The sequence below is a fragment of the Periophthalmus magnuspinnatus genome, chromosome 13 (assembly GCF_009829125.3).
Source record: "Periophthalmus magnuspinnatus isolate fPerMag1 chromosome 13, fPerMag1.2.pri, whole genome shotgun sequence".
NCBI lineage: Eukaryota > Metazoa > Chordata > Actinopteri > Gobiiformes > Gobiidae > Periophthalmus > Periophthalmus magnuspinnatus.
The window spans coordinates 9,886,036-9,911,075 of record NC_047138.1 but is presented as its reverse complement, the minus strand read 5'-3'; the positions used below and the strand labels follow the sequence as shown (position 1 = coordinate 9,911,075).

At 40.7% G+C, this 25,040-nt stretch overlaps 1 protein-coding gene across 1 annotated transcript in view; it reads left to right on the top strand.

Moving 5' to 3' along the window:
• Nucleotides 1-511: 511 nt before the first annotated feature.
• sik2b (salt-inducible kinase 2b) overlaps nt 512-25,040 on the top strand; it is a 29,593-nt gene continuing 5,064 nt past the window's right edge. The window contains exons 1-12 of the mRNA XM_033977696.2: nt 512-1,031; nt 3,843-3,959; nt 5,768-5,831; nt 10,539-10,700; nt 15,993-16,117; nt 16,260-16,383; nt 18,272-18,498; nt 18,980-19,132; nt 19,505-19,663; nt 21,123-21,351; nt 21,546-21,821; nt 24,439-24,596. Coding sequence (XP_033833587.1) covers nt 894-1,031; nt 3,843-3,959; nt 5,768-5,831; nt 10,539-10,700; nt 15,993-16,117; nt 16,260-16,383; nt 18,272-18,498; nt 18,980-19,132; nt 19,505-19,663; nt 21,123-21,351; nt 21,546-21,821; nt 24,439-24,596 — 1,932 coding nt within the window. The 5' untranslated portion in view covers nt 512-893. The remainder of the gene's footprint in view (nt 1,032-3,842; nt 3,960-5,767; nt 5,832-10,538; nt 10,701-15,992; nt 16,118-16,259; nt 16,384-18,271; nt 18,499-18,979; nt 19,133-19,504; nt 19,664-21,122; nt 21,352-21,545; nt 21,822-24,438; nt 24,597-25,040) is intronic.

Sequence of the window (25,040 nt, the reverse complement as noted above, 5' to 3'; positions counted from 1 at the left end):
TCATGGTGTATTGTAAGAATTCAAGAGTTTATTTAATCTTTAAGACAGTCGTTGGTTCTAATGGTACCTTAATTCACTGGCAGCAAGTTAATGGCTATTTATTTTAATGGAATGCATTTATATAAATCCCGAATATGACTGAAACAATATGCTACATTCTCTATAAAAATTTGCATTTGCCTATTGTGACCAGTTAGGGCCTATCTGTCGATCTGTTTCAGCGGTAAACATGGAGGAGACACAGGGTATTTATTCAAAATGCATTGTGGAGCAATAGATTATTCTAATCGCGTTTCTCCTACACTAGTCGCCAGTTTGGTTAAACCTGAGTTACCTATGCTTATGCATGCAATCAAGAAGGCAAGGCAAACAGACTTCAGAATAGCAATTTTACCGGTTGACGTAAGAGGTGGGTCTGGTTGTCTGGGCAACCAATTGGCACTGAAGTGTGGAGCGGCCCGGTGGCCCCGCCCCCTGTACAAATACCCCTATGGCTTTGACGTCAATGCACGTCAACCCGAGAACATGATGCCTCTGTGCAAGTCAACTCGTGTGCTCTGGAGCTGATAGAGGCACCTCAACCTGAAATATCATAGCTCTATTGTATCAGAGATCGTATTGTATCAGCTCTCAAGTTCAGCAAATGGGCTGCTTCGTATCATCGGACTGACCGAAAGTGTCGCCACTTTGGCGATTAGGCTGACAGGGCGACAGGAATCAACTTTTAATGGACACGCATCGAGCGGCAGAAACAGCAGCAGTGGCGGCGGCAGCGGGCGTTTTGTTTTCATTTCGTCTGGAAGTGTAGCTGCTCGCCAGCTTGAGCCCCTCGTGTGTGTCCCTTCTCGTCTGGCTACCTCACTCTTTTCACTCGCAGCCCCATTTAGAACAGCATGGTCATGGCTGACAGTGCTCAAAAGCCGCTGATACGAGGTCCGGTCCGGGTGGGCTTCTACGACATCGAGCGCACTTTAGGAAAGGGCAATTTTGCAGTCGTCAAGCTGGCCCGACACCGCATTACCAAGACAGAGGTGGGTGACCATATGTTGTCTGTGAAGTCGTTAGCCTGGAAGCTAACATATGCTACTCTACAATACAGTTATATAACTTTATGCATGCACTTGTATCCATATATTGGTTACACGCCTTTCATGATATAAAACCATAACCAAGAGGTAACTTGCTGGGAACTCCTGTTGTGCACGCAACAGCTGTGTGAATCCTGCAGGTAGAAGTCTGGACAGTGGACAGTGCACGTTTCTCCGAGTCAACATTGCACTGCCAGGAAGGGCTCTGCTCTGGCCAGCTGGGTGCTGGGAACTGTGAGCGTGCATGCAGCCTGCACATGTGCACTCCGATCAGACTGCACAAAACGCCCCTGTTGCAGACGCTGTCTGGATCATGCAACAGAGGTCGTTGATGCCTTTATGCAATGCTTACAATTAAGTGTGTTCTTCTTGTCTTATGCCAATGATTAAAGTAGCAGTAAACTGTCCTCAACGTTCCTCACCTACTATATTCTATAGAAGTATTGATGTTTGTTCATAAATACAACAGTGAAGCAGCTTTCACTCTGAGCACCCTTTTACCACAAAGGTAACCCACAGATTCACAAACATTTGTGCAGGATGGCCTGAAGACCAGTGTTACTGAAGGCTACAGCGCTCTATTGTAATACCACTGACACAAGGCTGCTACGAGTGTCTACTTATTGTGGGCCCTTGTGTGTGTGTGCGTGCGCGCGCGCCTGTGTGCAGGGCTCAAGAGTCATAGAAAATACAGAGCTTATGAAAACATAGTTTCACAGTTTGATCTTTGCTCCCCAGAACCATTGTTTGTGGATGAGCGTTAGCACTCCCACAGTACAGAGATACAAGGATTTATTTTGTCCACAATAGACCTTTGATAGGTTTAATGAATAACACATTGACATTGGCACAAGGATCTTATGTTAACAATCTGGTTACCAGAGCCTATCTGCTCAGGTAATCTGCAACTTCATTACACGACCAGCTACACAAATTCTGGCTTTACATTAGCCCTGCACTGGTTTCACTGGATGTTTACAGCTCTACTTCAGCCTCTGTGGTATTCAAATTAAATGAAGGAGTGCTGCTGAATTGTAGCCAATTAGTTAATTATGTCTTACTGACGTTATAAAATAATGACTCTCTAAAGTTTACTAGTTCTGTCCAGAGGTCAACTGTGGTCAGGTATGATGCACCTGCCTAAAGCTGTTGTTTTTGGGAAGCCATCAGGGTTTAATGACACGAGAAACTGTAGATCTCATGTGTACACAGTGTACACACAGCCTATTTTTTCCCCAACGCCACAGTCTACTGCACAGATACTCCGCACTCTCCTTCAGTCTGCTCCTGTGGTACTCTATGAGGTGCTCTCCAAGACCACGCCCTTTTTTATCAGTTAATTTATTACCCATAAGCCATTGTCCTTGCTTGACCTTGTCACGACAGACTTCATGCCATCTCGACTACTCTTTGTATACCATTTACACTATAATTAAGCCAGTCTTTGATGCCTACTGTGCATTCTTAAACTGGGCATTTTGCAATTTTGACAACTTAGAATTTTGCTCAAGGTGTAGGCTCCAAATGCTGCAGCCTTTTTAAATGAATCAGAAAATATTTAAATTAATTATCACAACTCAGTTTCATTGTAAATACCAATAAAATATGACACACATCGAAATTGCAAACCAGACTAGATTAGTTAAATGCATAGATTTACAGTTCTGTTTACAATTTATTGCACTATCACTAATTAATGCAAAACTAGCATATTAAACTTTATGTTGTTCATTCTGATATGTTTTAGTTGGTGTATTGAGGATCACAAATGATTATGTCCTGTACGACTGTTGCTGCTGGCTGTGTCGTGGTGGTGAGATTGCGTAGAGGAAGACTTGGGCTCTGTTGTAATTGATGCAGCCTGGCTCACTTAAAGCTGAACACTTGAGATTGCACTACTCAAATGTTGTTTATGAGACAAGCCTGAGGAGGGGAGTTAATAACACCCTGTTATGGACTGGACATTGTTAATCTAAGTCAAAAATCCTCTCTGCACTTAAAACACTTGGATATCATATTCTGTGTTGTTGTTGGCCTGTACTTAAGCCTAAATAATATTTATCATATTTCAGTGGACTTTATTATTTTAACAGACACAATAGAGCTTTTTTGACATGTTTTATCTAGGGATGCACCGGTCCATCTTTTTCAGTTCTCATACCGATTCCGATAGTATAGCTTTAAATATCAACCAATACGTGGTATTAATTGGTACCTATGCAGAGACTGAAAGCAGCAATTATTTCCTTTAAACAAAAATAAAATAAGACAGGACTGACCCAAATGTGCTATGTAGCTGTTACTTACCTCTCAAGTAACTACAGAACAGCTTTGTATAAATAAAAGTTCATACATTATGAGACTTTCTGGACCAACTAAGACCAGTAAATAGTCTTACCACATCAATTTATATGTCCAACCAGGATATTTGGAAGCTGATATCTGATCCAGCAAATTTTTTCAGTATCAGCACCGATATCCAATACCAGTATTGGATCAGTGCGTCTCTAGTTTTATCATATGTGGCTAAAAGAAAGGGACAAGATATTGTGTCAGAAGATCTAGCAAGATCCAATAATAAGATATGTATCAGCCCTGCAGATTCAGCAGATTTCACCCACTCTACAAGATTTTGTAAAATTGCTGAGAATTGTGAGAATGAGATGATGTAAGCACCATACCCAAAGTCATCAGTAGTCAAGAGCCCAACCAGATAAGGTCTAATACTACTGTTGCTACTCTCTCACTTCATAGGTGGCCATTAAGATCATTGACAAGACGCAGTTGGATGCTGTGAACTTGGAGAAGATCTACAGAGAGGTGCAGATCATGAAGATGCTGGACCACCCGCACATTATTAAGCTGTACCAGGTAAGTCCCTGTCCTGCCCCTGGGTAACGGTATGTTTTCACTGGATGATGTAAGTTGCTGGGACCCCATAGGACCTTGCTTTAGCTGAGCCAGGCTGTAACGTGTGAGAACAGAGTGCACTTCTGTGTTAATGTGCTTCCATTGCATTCAGGGTACTGAAGGGTTGCATAGAACCAGGTCATTTTCTAATGCTTCTAACAGCTGCTGCCCCACAGACGGGGGGCTTTGAGATATCAGTGCAGGGTTAATAACTAATGTACACCTGTAACTCACAGAATGTCATTTATTTGACTTTGGAGACAATATAAGTTTCAACAGTTAAACCTCTCCTAAAAGACACAATACACTTTGTATGTGAATTTTAGCCAACTGCTTTTTTTCTTTCTTTAGAGTCACATCTATGTACACTTTCAAACAGCGTTTACATAAATCTCATTACATAAATCTTCGAGCCTGTTTTTGTGAAGAAAGTAATTGAGTGTTCATCATTACACAACAGTGTGGCTACAGTCCAGTATCCGGGTGTTATTTTAGTCTATCATTATTTCCAATGAACCGTCCATCCAATCAGTGCAGCTCAATTAGTGAGTTTCTTTCCATTCTCATAAACTGGAGCTGTCCCTATGGCCCAAAGGGGAAGCAGGACTCTGCTGAGGGCGACGTCACTCCTAACTCCGTTCTTCACTTTTGTTTGGTTGAGTGCTATGGCCTCTCTGCGCTGCCCCCAGTCTGATGGTCTTTCATTTCCTTTTTGTATTTAGCTCCTCTTTAGCTACTTACTTCTGCTCTGCCACTGTTTCAGACTGGCTGAAAATCAATAAAATGCAGGCATTTTCCATTCAAAAGTTTAGTTGGTAATGACCATATTCACAAAAAAGCACTCCTTGATCAGAAAACAGACTCTGATACAATCACAAGTACTGTCGCAGTGCTTTCACTTGATGTTCTACATACAGTACTTTGTAAGGAACTGACACCTGGTCAATATTTTGGATAGCTTTGATTATTTGTAAAATTACTTCACAGACCAAATGCAAATATCAGGCTACGTAAGATTGTTCAGCACCATACAGCTGCTAGCAATGACACCATTAATGTAGACAACCGCTACATAGTACATTGCTGTGCTTGCCATCACATTCTTGGTGTTTTTGTGAAATATCTCTTTTTTAAATGAAATAAATAAAATGTATTTGTAAATTGTAAAATATATTTATATCTAATGCGCTCATTTCCCATTCACTTCTTCAAAATTCCATATTTCTCAGGTGACACAGGCTTAATTTCTATAACATTTTACTTTTATTACATAATATTTAGGGTTTCGTTTGGTGTTAATTTTTTCCCTCCTTTCAGAATACTGGATCATGTGGTAGATTCCAATGGCCAACAAGGCAAACTGGCTTCCCTTTCCTAAGTCTGTGAATGGGTCAAGATAACAGATGGAAACTTGATCATAAACAATGAGCGTGGGATTGGTAGTGTGAATGTCTGGCTCTCTGTGTCTGATTCATCCTCTGCTCTCCATCTGATGCTTTCCTCTGCATTTGATTTTGTTTGTCTCTCGAACGGCCCTACGTCTAAATTTGTCCTCCTCCTACATGATACAGCACCACGCTGCTGAGTCCAAAAATGCTTCAAGGGCCATTCAAACATACCCTTTAACACCTCCATTCTCCCACATGCAGCCAGATTTAGACCCATTCATTCATTTAGTGCTCAGCTCAGACACGACCGACAGAACACAGTTATATAAGACCTTAATTTACTGCCCAAGTCCAACACTGTTTTCCTCTTTTGTCTCACAGGTGATGGAGACCAAAAACATGCTCTACTTGGTGACAGAGTATGCCAAGAATGGGGAAATCTTTGGTAAGTATTTCCTTGAATGAATATAAGGGAGTATCAAAGTCCTGTTGAAACTTGTCCTGCTCCAGTTATCCCAAAGGTCACATGATATGGCACAATTGATAACGTCACTGTTTAATGTGGGTTATTGCACAACTGTGTGAAATCAAGGGCAAGACACATTTTTATTTAGGAAAGTAATTCATTTTTATTCTTGGAGTGCATGGCGCAATTAAACTGTGGTATAATAAAGCATTAAACATTTTAACATATAACATTTAAACAACAACCTGAACTGAATCATGGCTTGGTTCCAGTTTACTCAGACTGCACTGAAGAGGACAAGTACATTAGAACATTGCAAGAATAGTACACGAAGATAAGACTTTATCTGAGTCTGTTATTGCCCCACATGTGCACTGTCACTATCACAAATGTAAAACTCACACACGCACTTAGGACAATATGTACACACCAATCTACAGGTTTGTACAACAGATGACTATACACTATAGAAGTCTGTAAAATTAAAAAAAACCTAAACTTTTTTTAATATATAAAAACAGATATGTGCATTCAAAACATTTATATTATTAAATGGGCCACCAGATTCTTTACCTAATCCTAAAGGAAAGAAGTGTTTGTCCTTAGTTTATTGTCCAGACATAGTAGTCTGAAGAATTAGTTTACAGTAAACCTTAGTGGTTGTGTGCAGTAGTTTGTATAGGCTATGTTAATAGGTGTGTGTTTGAAAGACCAATGTTCCACTTGTGATGTTGACTCAGCAGCAGCTCCTGCTTCTGTGACCCAGAGAGCTACACAATGAATGAGGGATTTAACAGAATGCTAAAACCAAGATGCTATGTTAAGTGCTGGGAACTGCTTTGCGTTTGCATTGAACTTGCTCTATGTCTATTCCTTTTGGGGGAACTTTGTAGATTTGTGAGAGCATTATAAAAACATTGTCCTGATTTAGACCCCAATGCCCTGATTGCACAATGTATTATTGTTATGTAAGACATGTACGTGTCATCATCAGCTGCAGCACAAGCAGCTTTGAGTCACCCAGAGCACACCGTCTGACGGGTAGCAGCAGCCTCTGTCCAGTGAGCAAAGCAACAGAACTTTAGGATTTAGTTGGACACTTTTCACAAGTCTTTTCCTTATGTATATTTTAAAGTAAGACACAAGGCACTTGCTGCTTTCAAACTCTCCCTTGTTACGCTCCATTGGCCTCCAGAACGATGTCTCTTCTATTTTTTCTGACATGTTGAATTTCTCAGGTTTACTCTGGCTATAGGTTACAGCGAGTGAGATGTGAAGTGGTGGATGCCGCTGCCACAGTGACTCAGTGAGACAAATGGTTTGTGTTCAGTGCACAAAATGGTTTTGCAGGATTAACGGTGCATTTGTGGCTGTGCTATTGGAGACAAAGCGTAGTGCTGCGTTTGGCACTGGAAGCAGAAAGTGGAGGGTTTACTCCCCAAAGGAGTGGGTGGGCACCACACGATGGGCACAGAAGGGCACTCCTGCCAGCTCATTCATCTGCCTTTGTGCCTGTCTGTCAGTGTCAGGCTGCTGCAATGGTCTGAACACAGCACATAGATCAAACCTGGAAATTGGGTCAACCACAAATAAAGCAGAGTTGCATTGAGCAGATGTGGCAAGAAAGGGAAGGCAGAGGATAAGACAATGGAGCAGGGACAGCTTTTTGAATTTGGAGGAAGGTATTGGAAAAATGTAGGGCATGTATGTTGACGACTGTGCTGCTGCCCTAAAAACACAAAAAGGAAAGCAAACAAAAGTCATATACAAGATGCCTCTGCTATCTCTGACCCCTTTACTTCACCTGTCATTGTGTGTTTGCAAATATTATTTTGATGATACGTGCTAAATACACATGCATATCATCTTGGCATGTATCTTGTTTTGTGTAATATGTTGTGTAACCTGCTCTGTGTGTTTTTGCGTATTTGCTTTGCCTTAGTCTTCTTGTGAAATGGTGTCATTAATATGTATCAGAGAAGAATGTTTTTGTGGGGCAGCAGGTCACAGTGTAATACTTTCACATCTACCATGTAAGTAGTGATGACTGCTGTACTATGTGTATCAGTCTTTCTCTGGTGTGGAACAGCCACTCACTCAGACCCACAGAGTTGTCTGAAGTGAGGCCAGCTATGTCCCATGATCCCTTGCATGTCCTAGAGCGTTCCCCTCCAAACCTGAGCAGCTGTTTAGAGACTTTCTCTGGCTTGGATTCGGCACCAGTGAACACAGTGGCTGTAACACTTCCTAATACCCTCATGATTCAGTTCTCTTTCCCTTCCCAGAATGCAGCACTGCGGGCTTTGGCCATGCCATTGCTGTATTGGATTACTCATCACCGTCGTTAATCAAGGGCTTCATAGCACATGGCACTTTTGTCTTTTATGGATTCGTGCATGTGGCTACAAAGTGCAGGTTGCAGTTCTGATTTGCATGTGTTCTGGAGAACATCTAGTTCTGTTCTGTAGGATTGACACAAGGTGTTGGCTTGAGTCCAGGATCTGTGTATTTGATACCATAAGGCGCCATGACCCTCAGCAAATGTTACTACCTGAGAGGCCCTGTTTGTAAGTATGACTTATGAGGAGTTTACTGTTTTACAGTTCACAGGTCTGTACTCAGACCTCCTTGACACATTCCCCTTCCCAGTGTGTTTTTGATTAGCAGCAATGCATGAAAACTATCAGATCACCCATCACTGATTGGCCCTTCTTCAAGGAATTTAGCTGCTACTGTCTAATCAAGTGGCTTCTTTCCGTAAGATATGGATGTCAAGATATTACATTTTAGTGTTGCGATTATTGTGAGAAGAAACATTATTGACACTAGTAAAATCCTTAATTTACTTTCTTTCCCAGGAAGCAATAGATGATCTAGTGTGTGAACAGCTTCATGACTACAAACTGATTGACAAAAATAAAGTTAACATAGTGTTATATATCGGGTTTTATTTTTCTGTATAGGTAGTTTAGATTGAATTTAAACAATTTAATTTAGCCTTAACTTTAACATCTTTATCTTTTTTTTAATATACAAAGAAACATTTTTGTACCCAAGCCTAGGCTGCTGATAGACTTGGCTAGTTTAATTTTGTGACTGGGGCAGGCAGTAGTTCTTTTGCCCCAGAGTGGGTGAGTGGAGCCGAGCCCTATCAGTCATTCTGAGAAGAGTGGCCAGTGTAAAAACCTGCCAAATCACTGTGCGCTGGTTTCCCTGTGAAGCTCTACATTTATTTTGTGGGGCATGTGACTAATTAAAAATGTGTCCTACTTTTTCTTCACATCATTGTGGTAAAAATAGTAGACTGGGTCAGTGTCAGGTTTGTAGTAGAATTTTTTTCGATGCATAAAAATCTGAATGCTTTATGTTTGTGCCATTTTTTTCATGTCTAAGTGTGGCGCTATATGTATTAGTTGTGGTTATGATGATCTTTGATGGCCACATGATGTTTGACTGTGGTCTGATGTGTGTACAGTGCCAGTGCAGGTCAGTTGTTTGTGTAATGCTATCCAATTGTGGTGCAGAAACACAGTATTTTCTGCACTTTGAAAAACATGTGTCCAAGACTCACACACACAGCTGAGTGGACCGTACGTTGGGCAAGTTTGGCTACCATTTGTTGGGTGTTGTGTATCATCAGGTTATGTTGGTGGTTTGTAACTATGCCAGGCTGACAGGAAGCCAACACTGACTATCCTGTTGTGTTTGCCATTGAGTGAGAAGGAGGAGTTAGCGAGCTATCTGGACAGAGAGGTGCAAAGAGGAACCGTGCCGGCAGCAACACACTCACCATCACATGAAAGTTCACAGGACTGTGAAACCACATATCCTGCAAAGCCGTCTATCGGGTCGCAGAGACAATACCAGAGCTGGCCAAACAAGAGGCATTAGTCATTAGAATGTTCGGCAAGTATTTCTCTTTTGTTTGAATAAAATGTGGTTATTCAGTCAGCAGGTTTTGTTTGTTTTGTTTTGTTTGTTTGGTTTGACTGACTGAAGTGAAGCAAAGTTGTGTAGCATATGTAGTATGTGTAGGTAGATCTCTAGAGTCCATTAAACTTCTCATCCAACTATTCTTACCACCAAAGCCTGTTCCAACTTGCCCCATGTGCAGCGGAGGGACACTTCTTAGAAATATAAACCCCTCCTCCTCTTTCCCCTGGCATGACAACACAGTACATTCTGCACTGTCAAGCCTAGCTCCAAACACTCACATTTGCACATCCTGGGTTATAGACAACTTCAAAAGTGCAATTACATAATCCTTTGTGGACTACATTTTCAAAAAGGGAGAGCAACTATAAATTCTTGCTTCATCAAAGCAAGAATTTAGTACAAGCACCTCTCATAAGGATATCCTTAAATCTGCCCCAAATGAGAAAAAACATGTGACATGTGGTAATTGTTTATAATATTACACTGATTGTGATATATTTTGTGATGTTCATTAAAATTAAAGCAAATATTGTTTTTTACCAAACTTGTGTTAGATCAAAAATCAAACCAGTAGTATATCATACCAGAAGCATAAAGACATTATTTTAGAAATTGAAAACCGTATGTTATTAGAACATTTTTTAACCCAGCACTGAGTGAAAGACTTGTGTAATGAAGTATTTGGTAAGTATGTTCTAAGTTTATGTGAAATACACACTAAATCCTTGCTTTGTGTCCGTCTTGTTGCAGACTACTTGGCAAAGCACGGGCGTCTCAGTGAATCTGATGCCAGGAGGAAGTTTTGGCAGATCCTTTCGGCCGTGGAGTATTGCCACAATCGTAACATCGTTCACCGCGACCTCAAGGCTGAGAATCTGCTGCTCGATGGACACATGAACATCAAAATAGCAGGTTTAATATTTTTAATTTTTGTTTTTCTATGTGCGAATGACATTTTCAATCTGATGCTGTTCCTGTCATGACATCAGTGCCAGGAGAGTTCAGAAATGCCATAGCTATCTGTGGCTCATTTTCACAGTGTTGAGAAGTGGTCCAAGGCTGCGTACGAGCGATGTGCTAAAGTCATAACATATTCTCCATTCAGGATTTGTTGGTACAATTTAAAGAAAAATGTGCAATCCTATGACTCTGTAGCAGAGCACTAGTACTGATATTTGAAACTAATACAAGGTTGTGCTGCACAAGCTTCAAAGTGTAATTACTAAGTGACTGATATTTGGAGTGAGCCGGTAGAATGCCATCCTACCACCACTACAGTGTCCTAGACAGGAGCAAGGGCACTCTGAGGAGGGAGTGAAGGGGGCAGGGAACAAGGCTCGTATCATTTTGGAGATGCAGTGGAAGATTACAGTACACTGCAAGGGTATTGACGAGTGGGGCATAGAAAAGTGCTCTCTTTTGTCAAAATGTTTGAAGTGAAAAAATATCTTTCTTTATAAAGTGCTGTAATCAAAAATGCCTTGATCAACAACCAGAGCTGAAATCTATACCACAGATGTATAACCAAATCTATTGGTAACCATTCAGTCCTCTTCTCTTTCGTAGTCTGTTTCTCAGACTATGATAACCAAGAAATGTTTTTTAATCCGAGCAGCAGTCATTTTCACAAACACATCTGACTCAGGCAATTGTCTGCTTAGAAGATTAGATTTGGAGACAAAAAAAACAATCAACAGAACATTACCTGGTGTGTAGACACAACATTTTGATTAAGAACATGGCTTTCTGTACCTCTTCTTACCCGTCACTAAGGCATCCATGATAACACATTTTGAAGCTGCTGCTGCTGTGAAATATCCCACATCAATTATAATATTGAACATACTTTATGCCACTGACACAAAAACAAAGCAGGATAATCCCAGTAAACCATTTTTAAATAGACAGTATCATTAAAAGTCATGTACTGCAACAAATCATTAGAAGAATGAAGCAATAATTAGCCAAGTTATTCAGTTACAGCTCAGAGTGCATCAAAAAATCTTCCCACTATTTCACAAAAATGTTCCTGTAATCATTTATTGAACTATAAGTATTTACATTGGGTTTTAAAGGCCAGATCTGGTCAGTGTATAGGAGCAGCAGTGCAGTCAAAGAAAGGTCATGTGCATGTGGTGGCTGCAGAGGTGGCAGGGGGTGCCCTTCATCTTTTCACTTCACACTCTTTATGCACGATTCGACACAGAAAGAACTGCAGAGACCAAAATGAGGCTCCGTCATGTCAGGTTACTAAATAGAGACCATCTCAGCCTTTCCTTTCAGGCTTTTTAATAGATCAACTGTTCTGACATGCTGGTTCATTTGGCTCGCTCAGATGTTCAAATATGGATGAAAAAAAAAATATACACATTGACAGTTAATTCCTCTCAATAATTACACTATTGACTTATCATTCAGTAAATGATAGATGGAACAATATGTTTTGGGGCTCAATATTTATCACAAGGAGAATATCCACAATAATAATAATAATAATAATAATAATAATAATAATAATAATAATAATAATAATACATTTGAGTTGTAGAGGGTTGAATGAGTAACTTCCATGGTTATTTATCTTTTCATTGTGCTATTTATTTTTTGCAGCTCATGCATTTAACAATACCATTTTAAAAAGGGTTTACTGGGATTATCCTGCTTTTGGGTTATTGTGTTACTGGCATTAAGTAGTTTCAACATTATTGTTTATTGTAAACATAATATTGCAAAAATGGAAATCGAGCACACTGTTTTAGTCAATAATATTTTGCTTAGTTATCTCAGGATTACCCAAGCTGTATCTTCTGACATGCACTAACATCAGTTTGGCGTAGACATGTAAACCAGGAGGAGTTATGTTAGGTTGAGAATGTACAAACATGTCGCCTCTCTCACCTTTTTGATTAAAGCTGACTCTGTCTGCTCTATGGTACTGGGAGCCTTCACTCACAGCCAGTATTCCAATATCCTCTCACCTATAGATGGATCCTTTTTATGAGCTGTGTAGCATATCCCAGTGTGGTATCTTTAGGTTAATATTATGCTAATGCAGTGAGCCTCACCCATACCCACTCTTTCTTGTTGCACTTTAAGAGCTGTTAGTAGCCTGCAGCGCGGTGGAGTGTTTGACGTCAGCTTCTGCTCAGTATTCAGCTGCGTGAAATGGGTCACAGCTTCAGTGGGTAAACCAGCCACTCCTCTCCGCTCCTTCTGTCTCACATCTCACCTCAGCTTCAGACAGTCAGCAACACACTTGTGATGAGCCCCGCGGTCCCGCTCTGCCGTAGCCCCAAATCTATGTGCGACTTTTACACACAGTGTTTAGTGAAGCCTTTATTCATTTTGAAGTACAATATTATTATTATTTATTTTTTAATCATCACCTATATTATTATTATTGTTATTGTTATTATTATTATTATTATTATTATTATTATTATTATTATTATTATTATTATTATTATTATTATTAGTATATATCATTATTATTATTCGTATTATCATTATTAACGACACGTTATGATAAAAATGAGTAAATGAGTTTACTTTTGTTTAGAATGATGTGTGCTTGTTCTACCACTCAAAACAAAGAAAAGAAACAAAGATTTTTTTTTTTTCCTGTAATCTACGTACACTTTTAAAAGACCAAAAATAGATATACCTTCTTCTATACTGGTCCTTGCCAGTATAGAACTACCGTAAATTTCGGATTATAAGCCGCTACTTTTTTTCCACGCTTTGAACCCTGCGGCTTTTACAGCAGTGCGGCTTATATATGGAATTTTACTGGATAACGGACCCTGGGGGGCGCTCTCTAGCTGTAAACGTAAAAGTGAGACAGACGTGGGGAAAGATTCTGCTCTGAAGAATTCACTAGTTTTGATTTTGAACGATCATTTTGCGCATCATGAAATGGATATGATGCAGTTTTTAAGATAAAGAAACAGAAAGGAAACAGAGCAGGGGTCGGCCTTTAACACGCAAAGAGCCATTTGGACCCACTTTCCACATAAAATAAAACACTGGGAGCCGCAAATACTTTTTGACATCTAAAATGAAGATAACACTGTATAATAACAATAATGTAACGGAATAATGTAGGTTTTACTTTCACGGACAAGCCTTCTACACGTGGCAGATAAATATGGCAAAAACAACTTAAGTGCATTAAAAAAATACAACTCACCAAACCGCTGCATCATGCATCGCGCTGATTATGTGATTATGTCTACTCTACTCCGCAGTTTCTTTAAAAAAACAACAACAAAAAAACTCGTAGCGTATCATTTTATCCCAGGTGCTTATTCTCCATGTGCCAAAGCAGTTTTGAAGGTTTCATTGCCTTATTTGCTTTTCCCGTATGTTACGCAGAGCGGACTGTGCGCGTGAGTCACCTGTAGCGACAAACCCAGATTTTAAGTAGGCATTGTCTGTTAAATTTATCTTTCTTTTTCTTGGAGGTCGTAGTCTCTTCTTCTGGCTCCTCAGTTGTCCTTTTCCCCTTTGTTAAAAAGATCTCCAAAGACTTTTGTTTTGGCTCATTTTCACTCGCTTGTGGCTCTACTTTAATGCGTCGTGTCTGATGTGTTATACGTGATACGTCACCGCGGAGACAAGAGCAGATAATATACTTGCTACTACATCAAATAGATTTCTGTGGCGATTTCCAGCAGGATTTTCATGATAAATCTACGGACGAGCTTATTAGTGTGTCATTAGGGACGGGCCAAAGTTGCTCCTGACCCCTGTGCGCACAACGTCTGAAAATCAGGGCTCTTTACGCAGGACTGAGCTGTGTCTGTGTTAGTTCCCAAGCCACGCAGAGCCGCAGTATGAGGCGGAAAGAGGCGCATGCGGCTCCGGAGCCGCGAGTTGCCGACCCCTGAAATAGAGCCACTGCACGTAAGCTCGACATCAATGAATCCAACTTGGTCAATGTAAAAAGACGACAAAAGTTTTCAGAGGAAATAAAAGCAGATTTTCCGTGTTGGTGCAGCTTTATTTTCTAAACCTGCAGATGTGTTCATCCCGTGTTGTTGTCGTGTTGGTGCCAATTTTCAGGCACAGTTTAAAAAAAAGCGTGTCGGTGCACCGTCTTTCTGTGTAAATATCTCATGTTACAATATGAAAACCTGCGGCTTTTATTCAGGTGCGGCTTATATATGTACAAAATTGATTTTCTCTTCAAATTTAGCTGGTGCGGCTTATATCAAGGTGCGCTCTGTAGTCCGAAATTTACGGTAATCACTTGAAATAATCATGATTCGTGTTATGAGTAAATAATAATTATGATTATGATTTTAAGTGAGTTTTGTCAATGTTTATATGTGTTCAAATCGAAACATATCTTCTTTTGTTTAATTTTCGAAAGAGTTTTTTTTTTCATTATTAATATGTAGCCTTTTTTTTATTTTCAATGTTTATTTTCATTTTAGTTTTAATGTGAGGCTACTGTTCTACTTGGGCACACGTTAATGTTGGATCTATTTTTGTGTCTGTTATGTAATTTTTCTGTTTATCCATCTGTATTCTTTGTTTTTTGTCATTTGCAATGTTTATATAACTGTATCAAATGATTTAAAAGGGTTGGAGGGGGGTGGAGGGATGTTTGTCTCGTCCTGGGTCATACGGCAGAAATGCGTAGAACCACAGATAATGAAGTGACTGGGTGGGGGTGAAATCGAAAAATAGTGAAGTTTTATAGTTCGTAGTTTTTTGTACATAACAAAATTGGAATGATGATTATTAACATGTTTGGGAGAGACTTTTGGAAATCAAATTAAATTAATACAATGCAAAAGATCAGTGATTAGTGATGGCAACTGTACAGTTTAGTTCCAGTTTGACAAAATTTCTCTTTTTATTTTCCAAGATCTTTGGTTTTAATCAGGCAACAGTGCATACATCTGATCAGCACTGTGTCAGTCAACTCCTGGGGGGGGGGGCATTGGCATTGCATTTCCTTGACATTATATAAAACCAGTATCGACCTCATGGAAACATTCCCAGTCACAAGGCACATACCACATGCATTGTTCACTGCTGCTCTGTCCACAGTTGTGAGCAGCTGATTTATCATCATGGTACATGTTATTGTTAAGCTCATTTTGGTTTGCATTATGTCAGAAGAACAAATGCTCCAAATATCTCGTTCCAAAGGGTAAAGTCCTCGTAATAATTGATCTTTTTTGTCTTGTTTAGATTTTGGATTTGGAAACTTTTTCCAGCCGGGCGAGCCTCTGACCACATGGTGCGGCAGTCCTCCGTACGCTGCTCCTGAGGTTTTTGAAGGCCAGCAGTATGAAGGTCCACAGCTGGACATCTGGGTAAGAATTGTTTTTAAATGAAAATATTGTTAGGAACTATTTGCATGGAGCTCTGAATATCAATTATTAACCGCAACAGTCAAAAATGCACAAAAAGAAATGCAAACATGTACGCCACTTCTCACACTTTTTTATGTTTCAGAGCATGGGAGTAGTGCTGTATGTCCTGGTATGTGGTGCTTTGCCTTTTGATGGACCAACTCTGCCTGTGCTTCGACAACGAGTTCTTGAAGGGAGGTTTCGTATCCCCTATTTTATGACAGAAGGTAAAAAAAACATAAGGTGGAGAGCTAGACCCTAGCATTGTCTAGTCTGCAGGATTAACCACAGAAAATCATTGCATCAATTAACTTTCTCTTTGATTAATAGTGTTTAGTACTTTATTTTATTTATTATGTCTTGCTGCTGGCGAGGTCCATTATGTTGCAGTCTTATGTATGATTCTTATTCGTTCTGTTTCCATTTTGATAAAGGCCAAGCCATGTGCTCTGATTGGTTCCTGTCAGTTTCTACAAATCAAAGAGTGGCCTGCAGCCTGACTAACTTCCTTCTATAGAATAGGGGCTTTGTCTTCCATTGCACTTAAAAATAACACATTTCGTATTCTGATTACATAACAGGAAAAATAGTCAAAGTTGGATCTCAAATCTTCAGAAATAATGAGCTTTGCCTAAAAATGTGTTCTATACTGTTGCATGTTTTATATGTTTTATGGTGATTGTTATTGAAATTCCAATCCTTTTGCGAGTCAACTGGACAGTCTGATTTTAAGTTTGCTGATTGGTGTCAATTATTATGTTGGCTAACAGGATAAGTGTTAGCAGCTGTACTAGCCAGGGCAGATGATGTTGTATTTGTTAGTCATGCTTACTGTTCAACTCTCCCTCTCCTCCCTCTACTCTGTCTCTCTCGTGCCTCTCGTCCCCCTTCTCTGTACCTCCTCTGCAGTCCTTTGCTCCTTCTCCACAGGGGGTGCGTTTTTCTCCTAAACCTTGAAACAATTAAGATGCCAGGGAATGTAGGAGTGTAATGTCAGCTCCTGTAGCCAGACTGACATCGAGGCTCACCTCCCCGCCCCCAGGTCCAGCCCCTGTTCCCTGAACGAGGAGAACAGAGTGTGCTGTTTCTCCATCCAAATTAGTCCATCTTCTCCCCGCTGTACCTCTCAACACTGTTTAGTACCACACAGTCTTCTCTCTGTATGGGCCTTTGAGGTAACTGCATATGTCAGGATGTAAATCATCTCATTGCCCACCACTGGTCATTTGAAAGTGCAATGAAACAATTGTAAACTAATAATGACAAATAATTTTTGTTTCAACAAAGCACATATCATTAAACAAAGATTTTACAGCAAGGTTGACCCTATGGGTGTAACGCCCAAGTACAGTTCTTATCATCCTGTCAGTGGTGTACTCAGTGGACCTCTTATGGCCTGCAAGTGTTAACTTAAAATGTTTGTGTGGTTGAGTCAGTGTGGTAAAATGTACTGGCTCAAACAGTGGATCAATCAATCAGCCACTTAGTCCAGCACTATGCCTCTTGCACAGTCAAACTCCCTCCAGTGGTTTCAGACTAGAAAATATACTGCAATTATATAGTGGTCATGGCAACAGGTGACTGACTGATTTATTAAACATTTTTAATTGCATTAGTTAAAACCATGCATCTGTTATTATTTGGATTTTTAGAAGTAAATGTAATCATTGCATACACATATTTTCTGCATTTGGATTTAAAATTGTGACAGGCTGTAAATGGGTGAGGACGTGCTGCAGTGGGCAGGAATGCGGTACAGGCAGCAGGGGTGCAAACAGCCAAAACAGCACAGCCAAGGAAAGTCTAATCCTGTTAAGAACCCAGCTGTGTCTGACGTCAAAGTCATGGTGCCTCTAACTGGAGGTGAGGAGTACTCATTAGGAGAGGATAAATATTCTGAAGAGTGCAGCTGAGAAAGAACTCAAAACATTTTAAGCTCTGCCATGTTAGTTCTGCTCCAGTTCATCAAGTTTTCTTTGAACTTTATGTTTGACTGCTTCCTTTTTACAAATGGACTTTAATATTCTCCCATATTCTAATTTTAAGAGTGTAACCTAACCCCCAAGTCTTCTTAGTGTTCATGACTCAGTCCATTCTCTTTGTACTTGTTTGTAGACTGTGAGCACTTGATACGCAGGATGCTGGTGTTGGACCCGTCAAAGCGTTTGTCTGTGGCCCAGATAAAGGAGCACAAGTGGATGGCCCTGGACGTCCCCGTGACCAGGCCTGTCCTGTACCAGCAGCAAGTGCCCGCAGAGGGAGAGGGGGGGCTGGGCGAGTACAGCGAGCAGGTGCTGCGGCTCATGCACAGCCTCGGTATCGATCAGCACAAGACCATAGAGGTAACAATATAAGCACCTTCATATCGGTTATCTCACATGAATAGGGCTGGGTAATATGGTGATTAAAATATAATTGTGATTTAATTCCCGTGACGATATAAGGTTATGATTTCGGTAAAATCATAATATGGTTCACAGTTTTTCTTTTAAAAATTTCAGAAGCAGATGACTTTAGTTACCTCCTCAAGCTAATGGAAACATACTAATGCGTCAATCGTGTTTTGGGATCAAATCAATCTGGCTCCAAGAAAACTGTGATACAATGAAAAACTACAATGTTTCTATAAATAATTTCAACCTAAAATGAGGACTTTTAATCTAGTTTTGGTAATTACAATATGTCTCAATAGGACACTGAAAATAACAAATATTAAATAAATCGGCTACAACTTCTGTTTTTTTTTTTTGAATTTTTTTATTTAAAAAGCAAATTGCGCACCTTGTTTTTTTCTAATTATTAAAATGCTTTGTTTGTCCACAGTCTTTGCGGAACAAAAGCTATAACCACTTTGCTGCTATCTACTATCTGCTGGTGGAGCGTCTCAAGGCCCATCGCTGCAGCTTCCCGGTGGAGCAGAGGCTGGATGCCCGACAGCGGCGGCCCAGCACCATCGCAGAGCAGACCGTTGTCAAGGTAACAGTGCACGTCTGTGGGGCTAGGTATTATATATGTACCAGCATTAGCATCCACACCTTTTTGATCAAAGCGGGGTTATTCACACCTGCACCTGATGAAGGAACACTATTGATGTATTTATACAGCTCAGTCTCATCTTGATCTTCAGAGCATCTTCAAGGGTTTTGTTATACATATTTATTATTATTCACATTTATTTTCCCCAATCTTTTCTTTCTAATGTTTACTAACGTTCACCTGAATTGCAGACACTCTTTTCTCACTTTATTTCTAAATGTAAATTGGTTCCATCTGAGAAGTTCAAATCTTGCATTAGATGTTTTTGATGTCATGACAAAGGCTGACACAGTGTTGTTCTTGTCTTCACAGTCAACCAGCGCTTCGGCCCAGGTGGGCTTGCTGCCTCAGGGGGTCCGGCTGTTGCGCTCGCCTGCCGTACCCCAAACCTCCTCTGAGGCCTTCACCTTCTCTCAAACCCCCAATCCCCTGGAGCACAGTTTCATGGTCGAAGACGTCAACACACCCAAAGTATGTTCAGCAGCACCACACCTTCTGCTTTATCCTTACATTACAATCAGAGGCGTGCGTTAATCACTTCTTTATCAATTGTTGTATCAATCAAGTGGTAATATTATTTTGGAGTGTCCATTATTTGCTTTGTAATCTATCTAAAATAGCTTAAACATACCTTTTAGATATGTTGGTTGAGTTTTCAGTATCACACATGTAAAAAGACTGCGAAATGAAACATGAAAGTGCCAAAACATGATACCCTTGTTTGAAAGATTACAGTGCAAGTTCCCTTTTCCCGTTTTTACAATTTTCCTATTATAGACAATACACTCCCTATTCTGTTCTTGCATGTCTACACTACAATTTTTCTGTTATATATTGTAGATGATATATTGGCCACACCTACTTATAATACCCAGGCTTGCATAACTATGCCCCAAAAAAATCCAGCGTGACAAACATGATGCTGTTGATTTCACTTGATAAGTTTGTCCTCCGGGTGTAAGTTAAACAATGCCCCCTTGTCTTTTGTTGAGGTTTGGGGGCACTATCCGGCTCCACAGTGCAGCTGACTTGCCCTCTTATGTAAGCGCTCAGTTCACACTCCTATCAGAGCACACAGCTGCTGGTCCTCCACCGCTCCTAGACAGCAAAGCACCCCACATTTACAGCATGCCAGCACGAGCATCTTACAGTTTGTGTCTATGTGTGCCAGCCTGTGACCTTTTTCCCTTAGGACACTTTGGTTGCTTGGCTGTTATTAAAAAAAAAAGAAAAGCATTTAATCCCAACAGGCTAAATTTTGATTACTACTATGCTAGTTGTTTCTGCCCCTCTCATGGCCCCACTGAAGGATTCTAAGTGTACGTCTGTTCTTTCGTGAGCGAGGGGGTTTTGTGAGCAGACAGAGTGTGTTATCTGTGTGAATGGTGCCTGGTTATGTAAGCAATCCTGTGATGATGATGTGACCTAATGCAAGTCTGAGCGAACACACATGGACAGGAAGCCGCTGCTCCTATGTTCTAGCCAACAACTTTTTTTTCCTTTCTTTTCTTATTTTATTTAACTTTCAACTCCCTCTTTTTGCCCCCCACCCTTTTTACTATTACCCAATGTTTCTTGATTTCCTAGTCCTCTGGGTGAGTGCATGTTGAGTAACAGCATTCCTATCCCAGCACAGAAAGCAGATGGGGATTTGGGCAAAGTGTCTCATTCTCCACCAACACCAGCTTTTCCTGTTACTGCGACAACTCCTGCTGGTGATCTTTGTCTTTGTTTTTGTAACTCTCCATGAATTTATTTCTGTATTTGTCAGTCAAACAGAACATTGAAAGCTGACTTCCTGCCTCGACATTCCTTAATTCTTACATACTCACATATGTAGGCACACATCCAGAGAGGGGAGGAGAGGGGAAAACAGGAGTAACCTCATGACATGAGTTATGAGCAAATACTATGTCTTCTTCTTATCAAGGTGAACGGCTGCATGCTGGACCCACTACCCCCCTCCACTGTCCTACGCAAGTCTTCCACCTCATCTCCTAGCAACATGATGGAGACGTCAATCGATGAGGGCATTGAGACAGAGGAGCCCGACACGGAAGACGACCCGCCCCACTTGCTCTCAGCTTATCAGACGGCTCGGTTTGGCCAACGGAGACACACCCTCTCCGAAGTCACCAACCAGCCAGGGCAAAACCAAGGTGTGTGGTTACCTGATGTGCCATTTTCATGAATTTCACAGTTTGCTGTAGATGCATTGATATTTACACACATTGGCACACAGGTCGAGTCTGTAACACCTGGCACTGATCCTTTTAATTTGCTGGACACTTGTTTTAGAGGTTGCATATTGTTGCATAAATGTTTGATACAGAATATTAACTATACTCCATAGGCAAACTCTTCGCTGTTGGCCACAACCCTTCCATGGGCAGTGTGGACTCGGACATTGGCTATGACATGGGCTCGGTGCAGAGTGACCTTGGTCTGTTGGAGGAGCCTTCACCAGTCACTGAAGTCGTCCCCGGCTCTGGACCGACACAATACCTTAGCGCTCAAGCCACAAACCCAGCTATGGCCGCTCTGACGTCTCACCACAGGGAGGCGCACAACCGCTCACCCATCAGTTTCAGAGAGGGCCGACGCGCCTCCGACACCTCCCTCACTCAAGGTTAGTGTCATCCTCTGTTTGAACTGCACTTCTTTGTGCTGCCATGGCGACCGCCGAGAAAGAATCTAATATCCTCTTAGAGAAACCCAACGCTGTTTAAAGTTGACCTCATTATACAGAAATAGCTTTGCTTTTTTGCTCATAGAAATTGTCTTTGTGCCGTGACTCTGCGTTTTGGAGAAGTTTGCATAATCTCAGGAGCGCTCTGCCACATTGACTTAAATACAGTAGATATACATTCATTAAATCAATAGATACAGTGCTGTGAAAAACTAGTTTCCCCCTTACAGATTTCTTATTTTTTCTGCACCTTTGTCACTCTTAGCCATTTCAGATCAAGCAAACTTAAATATTAGACAAAGATAACTTAAAAGTAAACACAAAATGCAATTTTAAGGGCTAATTTTATTTATCAAGGGAAAAAAGCCATCCTACATGGACCATGTAAAAAAGTAATTACCCTCTAAACCTAATAACTGGTTGAACCACCCTTAGCAGCAACAACTGCAGTGAGCAACAACTGCAATGGGTGTTTCACATCGCTGTGGAGGAATTTTTGCCTTCTCTTCTTTGCAGAATTGTTTTAAATCAGCCACATTGGAAGGTTTCCGAGCATGAACCACTTTTTCAAGGTCATGCCACAGCATCTCTATTGGGTTCAGGTCTCCAAAACCCAATTTTTTTATTTTTTTTAAGCCAGTCAGAAGTGGACTTGCTGGTGTTTGTGGATCATTGTCCTGCTGCAGAACCCAAGTGCGCTTCAGCTTTAGGTCACAAACTGATGGCCAGACATTCTCCTTCAGTATTTGTTGGTAGAGAGCAGAGTTCATGGTTCCTTCAATCACAGCAAATCATCCAGGTCATGAAGCAGCAAAGCAGCCCCAAACCATGACACTACCATCACCATGTTTCATTGTTGGCATGATGTTCTTTTTATCAAATGCTGTGTTCATTTAAGCCAGATGTAATGGGATGTACTCTAAAAAGTTCAAATTTTGTTTCATCATATTTTCCCAAAAGCTTTGGGGATCATCAAGATGTTTTTTTGGCAAACGTGAAACAAGCCCTTACGTTTTTGTTTTTTTGTCAGCAGTGGCTTTCACCTTGGAACTCTGCCATGCATAGCATTTTTGCCTAGTCTCTTTCTTATTGTTGAGTCATGAACACTGACCTTTACTGAGGCAAGTGAGGCCTGCAGTTGTTTAGATGTTATTCTGAATTTCTTTGAATCGTGGCATGATGTCTTGGGTTCAATATGGCCTACTTCACTTTGTCAGACAGGTTTTATTTAAGTGATCTCTTGATTTGAAAGGTCTGGCAGCAATCAGGACTCAGTGTGGCTATGAAATTTAACTCGGCTTTCCACAATAATATGATTAATCACAGTTACCTCAATATTTAACAAGGGGGGCAATTACTTTTTCACACAGGATCATGTAGGTTTGGACAGTATTTAGTGTGACACACATGCAAAAAAGTAAGAAATCAGGAAGGATGCAAATACTTTTTCACAGCACTGTAAATGTATATAGAACTGGTGAACTTGAAACCTTGTACTGAAGGTTGATTAAAATGAAACTTGTCATAACTGTTATAAAATGGAGGTATCAATCGCATACACAAGATGCTCCTCCCAGCAGCCGGCCCCTTCACACCTCACACAGATGCACAGATAAAATACATGGGGCTTCAGATAAAAATGGTTGGTCTACCCCCACTCAGCTGCTCCCTTTCTCTGTGGCACATGTTTTCCTCCTCACATCTCACTCCCTCTGACGAACATCTCAGATGATTCATGCTGTGAATCAGACGTATATCTGAAGACCTCAGCCCACACTTCTCTCTGTTCCCCTCATTCGACCAGTCTGCACCTCTACACTTTGTACTACTGTTTCATATTAAAGCACCACCCTTTTTTGTTTAAATTCCATGTGGTGATGATATCAAAGAGGATAATCTGAAATAAGAAAAACATAAAGAATTCCTGATTCTTTGAGTCTGAACAGAATTGATGATTGTTATAGCCTGAATAATGTCATGAAGATGTGTCCCGGTGCTGTGCACTGCCTCTGCCTAGGTGTTATTTGTGTGCTGTATTATTTATTTCTTTGAGTAATCCTCTTTAGCGAGCACAGTGCAGTGCATTGGTTTGCGTCAGACTGCTTATTTGGAGTTTTAAATAACTCCGCCATCGCGGTGAGTCAGGTCCTATCGTTCACAGCACAGCTCTACACCACTGGATGGGACTTGTCACAGTGACTTGTTTTATACACACACACTGATAGTGTCATTGCACACACTCTGACAAACACAATCAGAGCTTACGCAAATGCAGTTTGGAGAGCTGATAAAGACATAAAGTCTTCTAGTTTCAGAAAAAGTGGATTGTGATTATTTCAGACATTTGGGAGATTCTTAAAACAATCACAGTTGATATTATAACATCACCTGACAAATGAAAATTTTGCTGTTTAACTTGTGTTAAGCTTGTTTATTATTGTGGCTATGATTATACACATGATAATTGTGGTCTTTTGTAATCTAACATAAATTCAAAGAAATAGTGACTCAGATGACAGATCATTACTAACCATCCTAAATATGAAAATGTTTTCAGGATTGGTTGCTTTCCGGCAACAGCTCCAGAATCTTGCGAGGACCAAAGGCATACTGGAGCTGAACAAAGTCCAAATGCTTGTGGAGCAGATGGGCTCTGGAGAAGGGGCCACTATGGCGCCCCTGGGACCACAGCACCACTTGCACAATCTCCTGGAGGTCAGTTGTGGTTGTCACACACACAAACACACACACATATCCTGAGTTCAACCCCATTTAGGCTCCCTGATCGCAGACACTACACTGACCCCCCGTTGTGCCCAGCTAACAGGCTGTTGTGTAACCCCAAGAGACGAGTGCCAAGTGTGGCTTGTTTACAGTCTCTCTTTTGCCGATGCCTGGAGCCTTGAGTCCAGGCCTAACTGAATGCACTCATTGTTAATGTCAGCCCCACTAGCCCATAGTACAGACTGGTACTTAGTGCTTGCCATGAAAATACACAATAACTGATCACGGAGGCTCCTGACAATGCAGCCATTTCACAGTTTACTGTGACAAGCTCAGAATCAATAGTGAACCATCAACCTTTGTCCATCAGCCTTAATGCAATAATACAGCTTTGTTATGACCTTTGAGCTGCTCATCCTTTTAATTTGCTCTCAT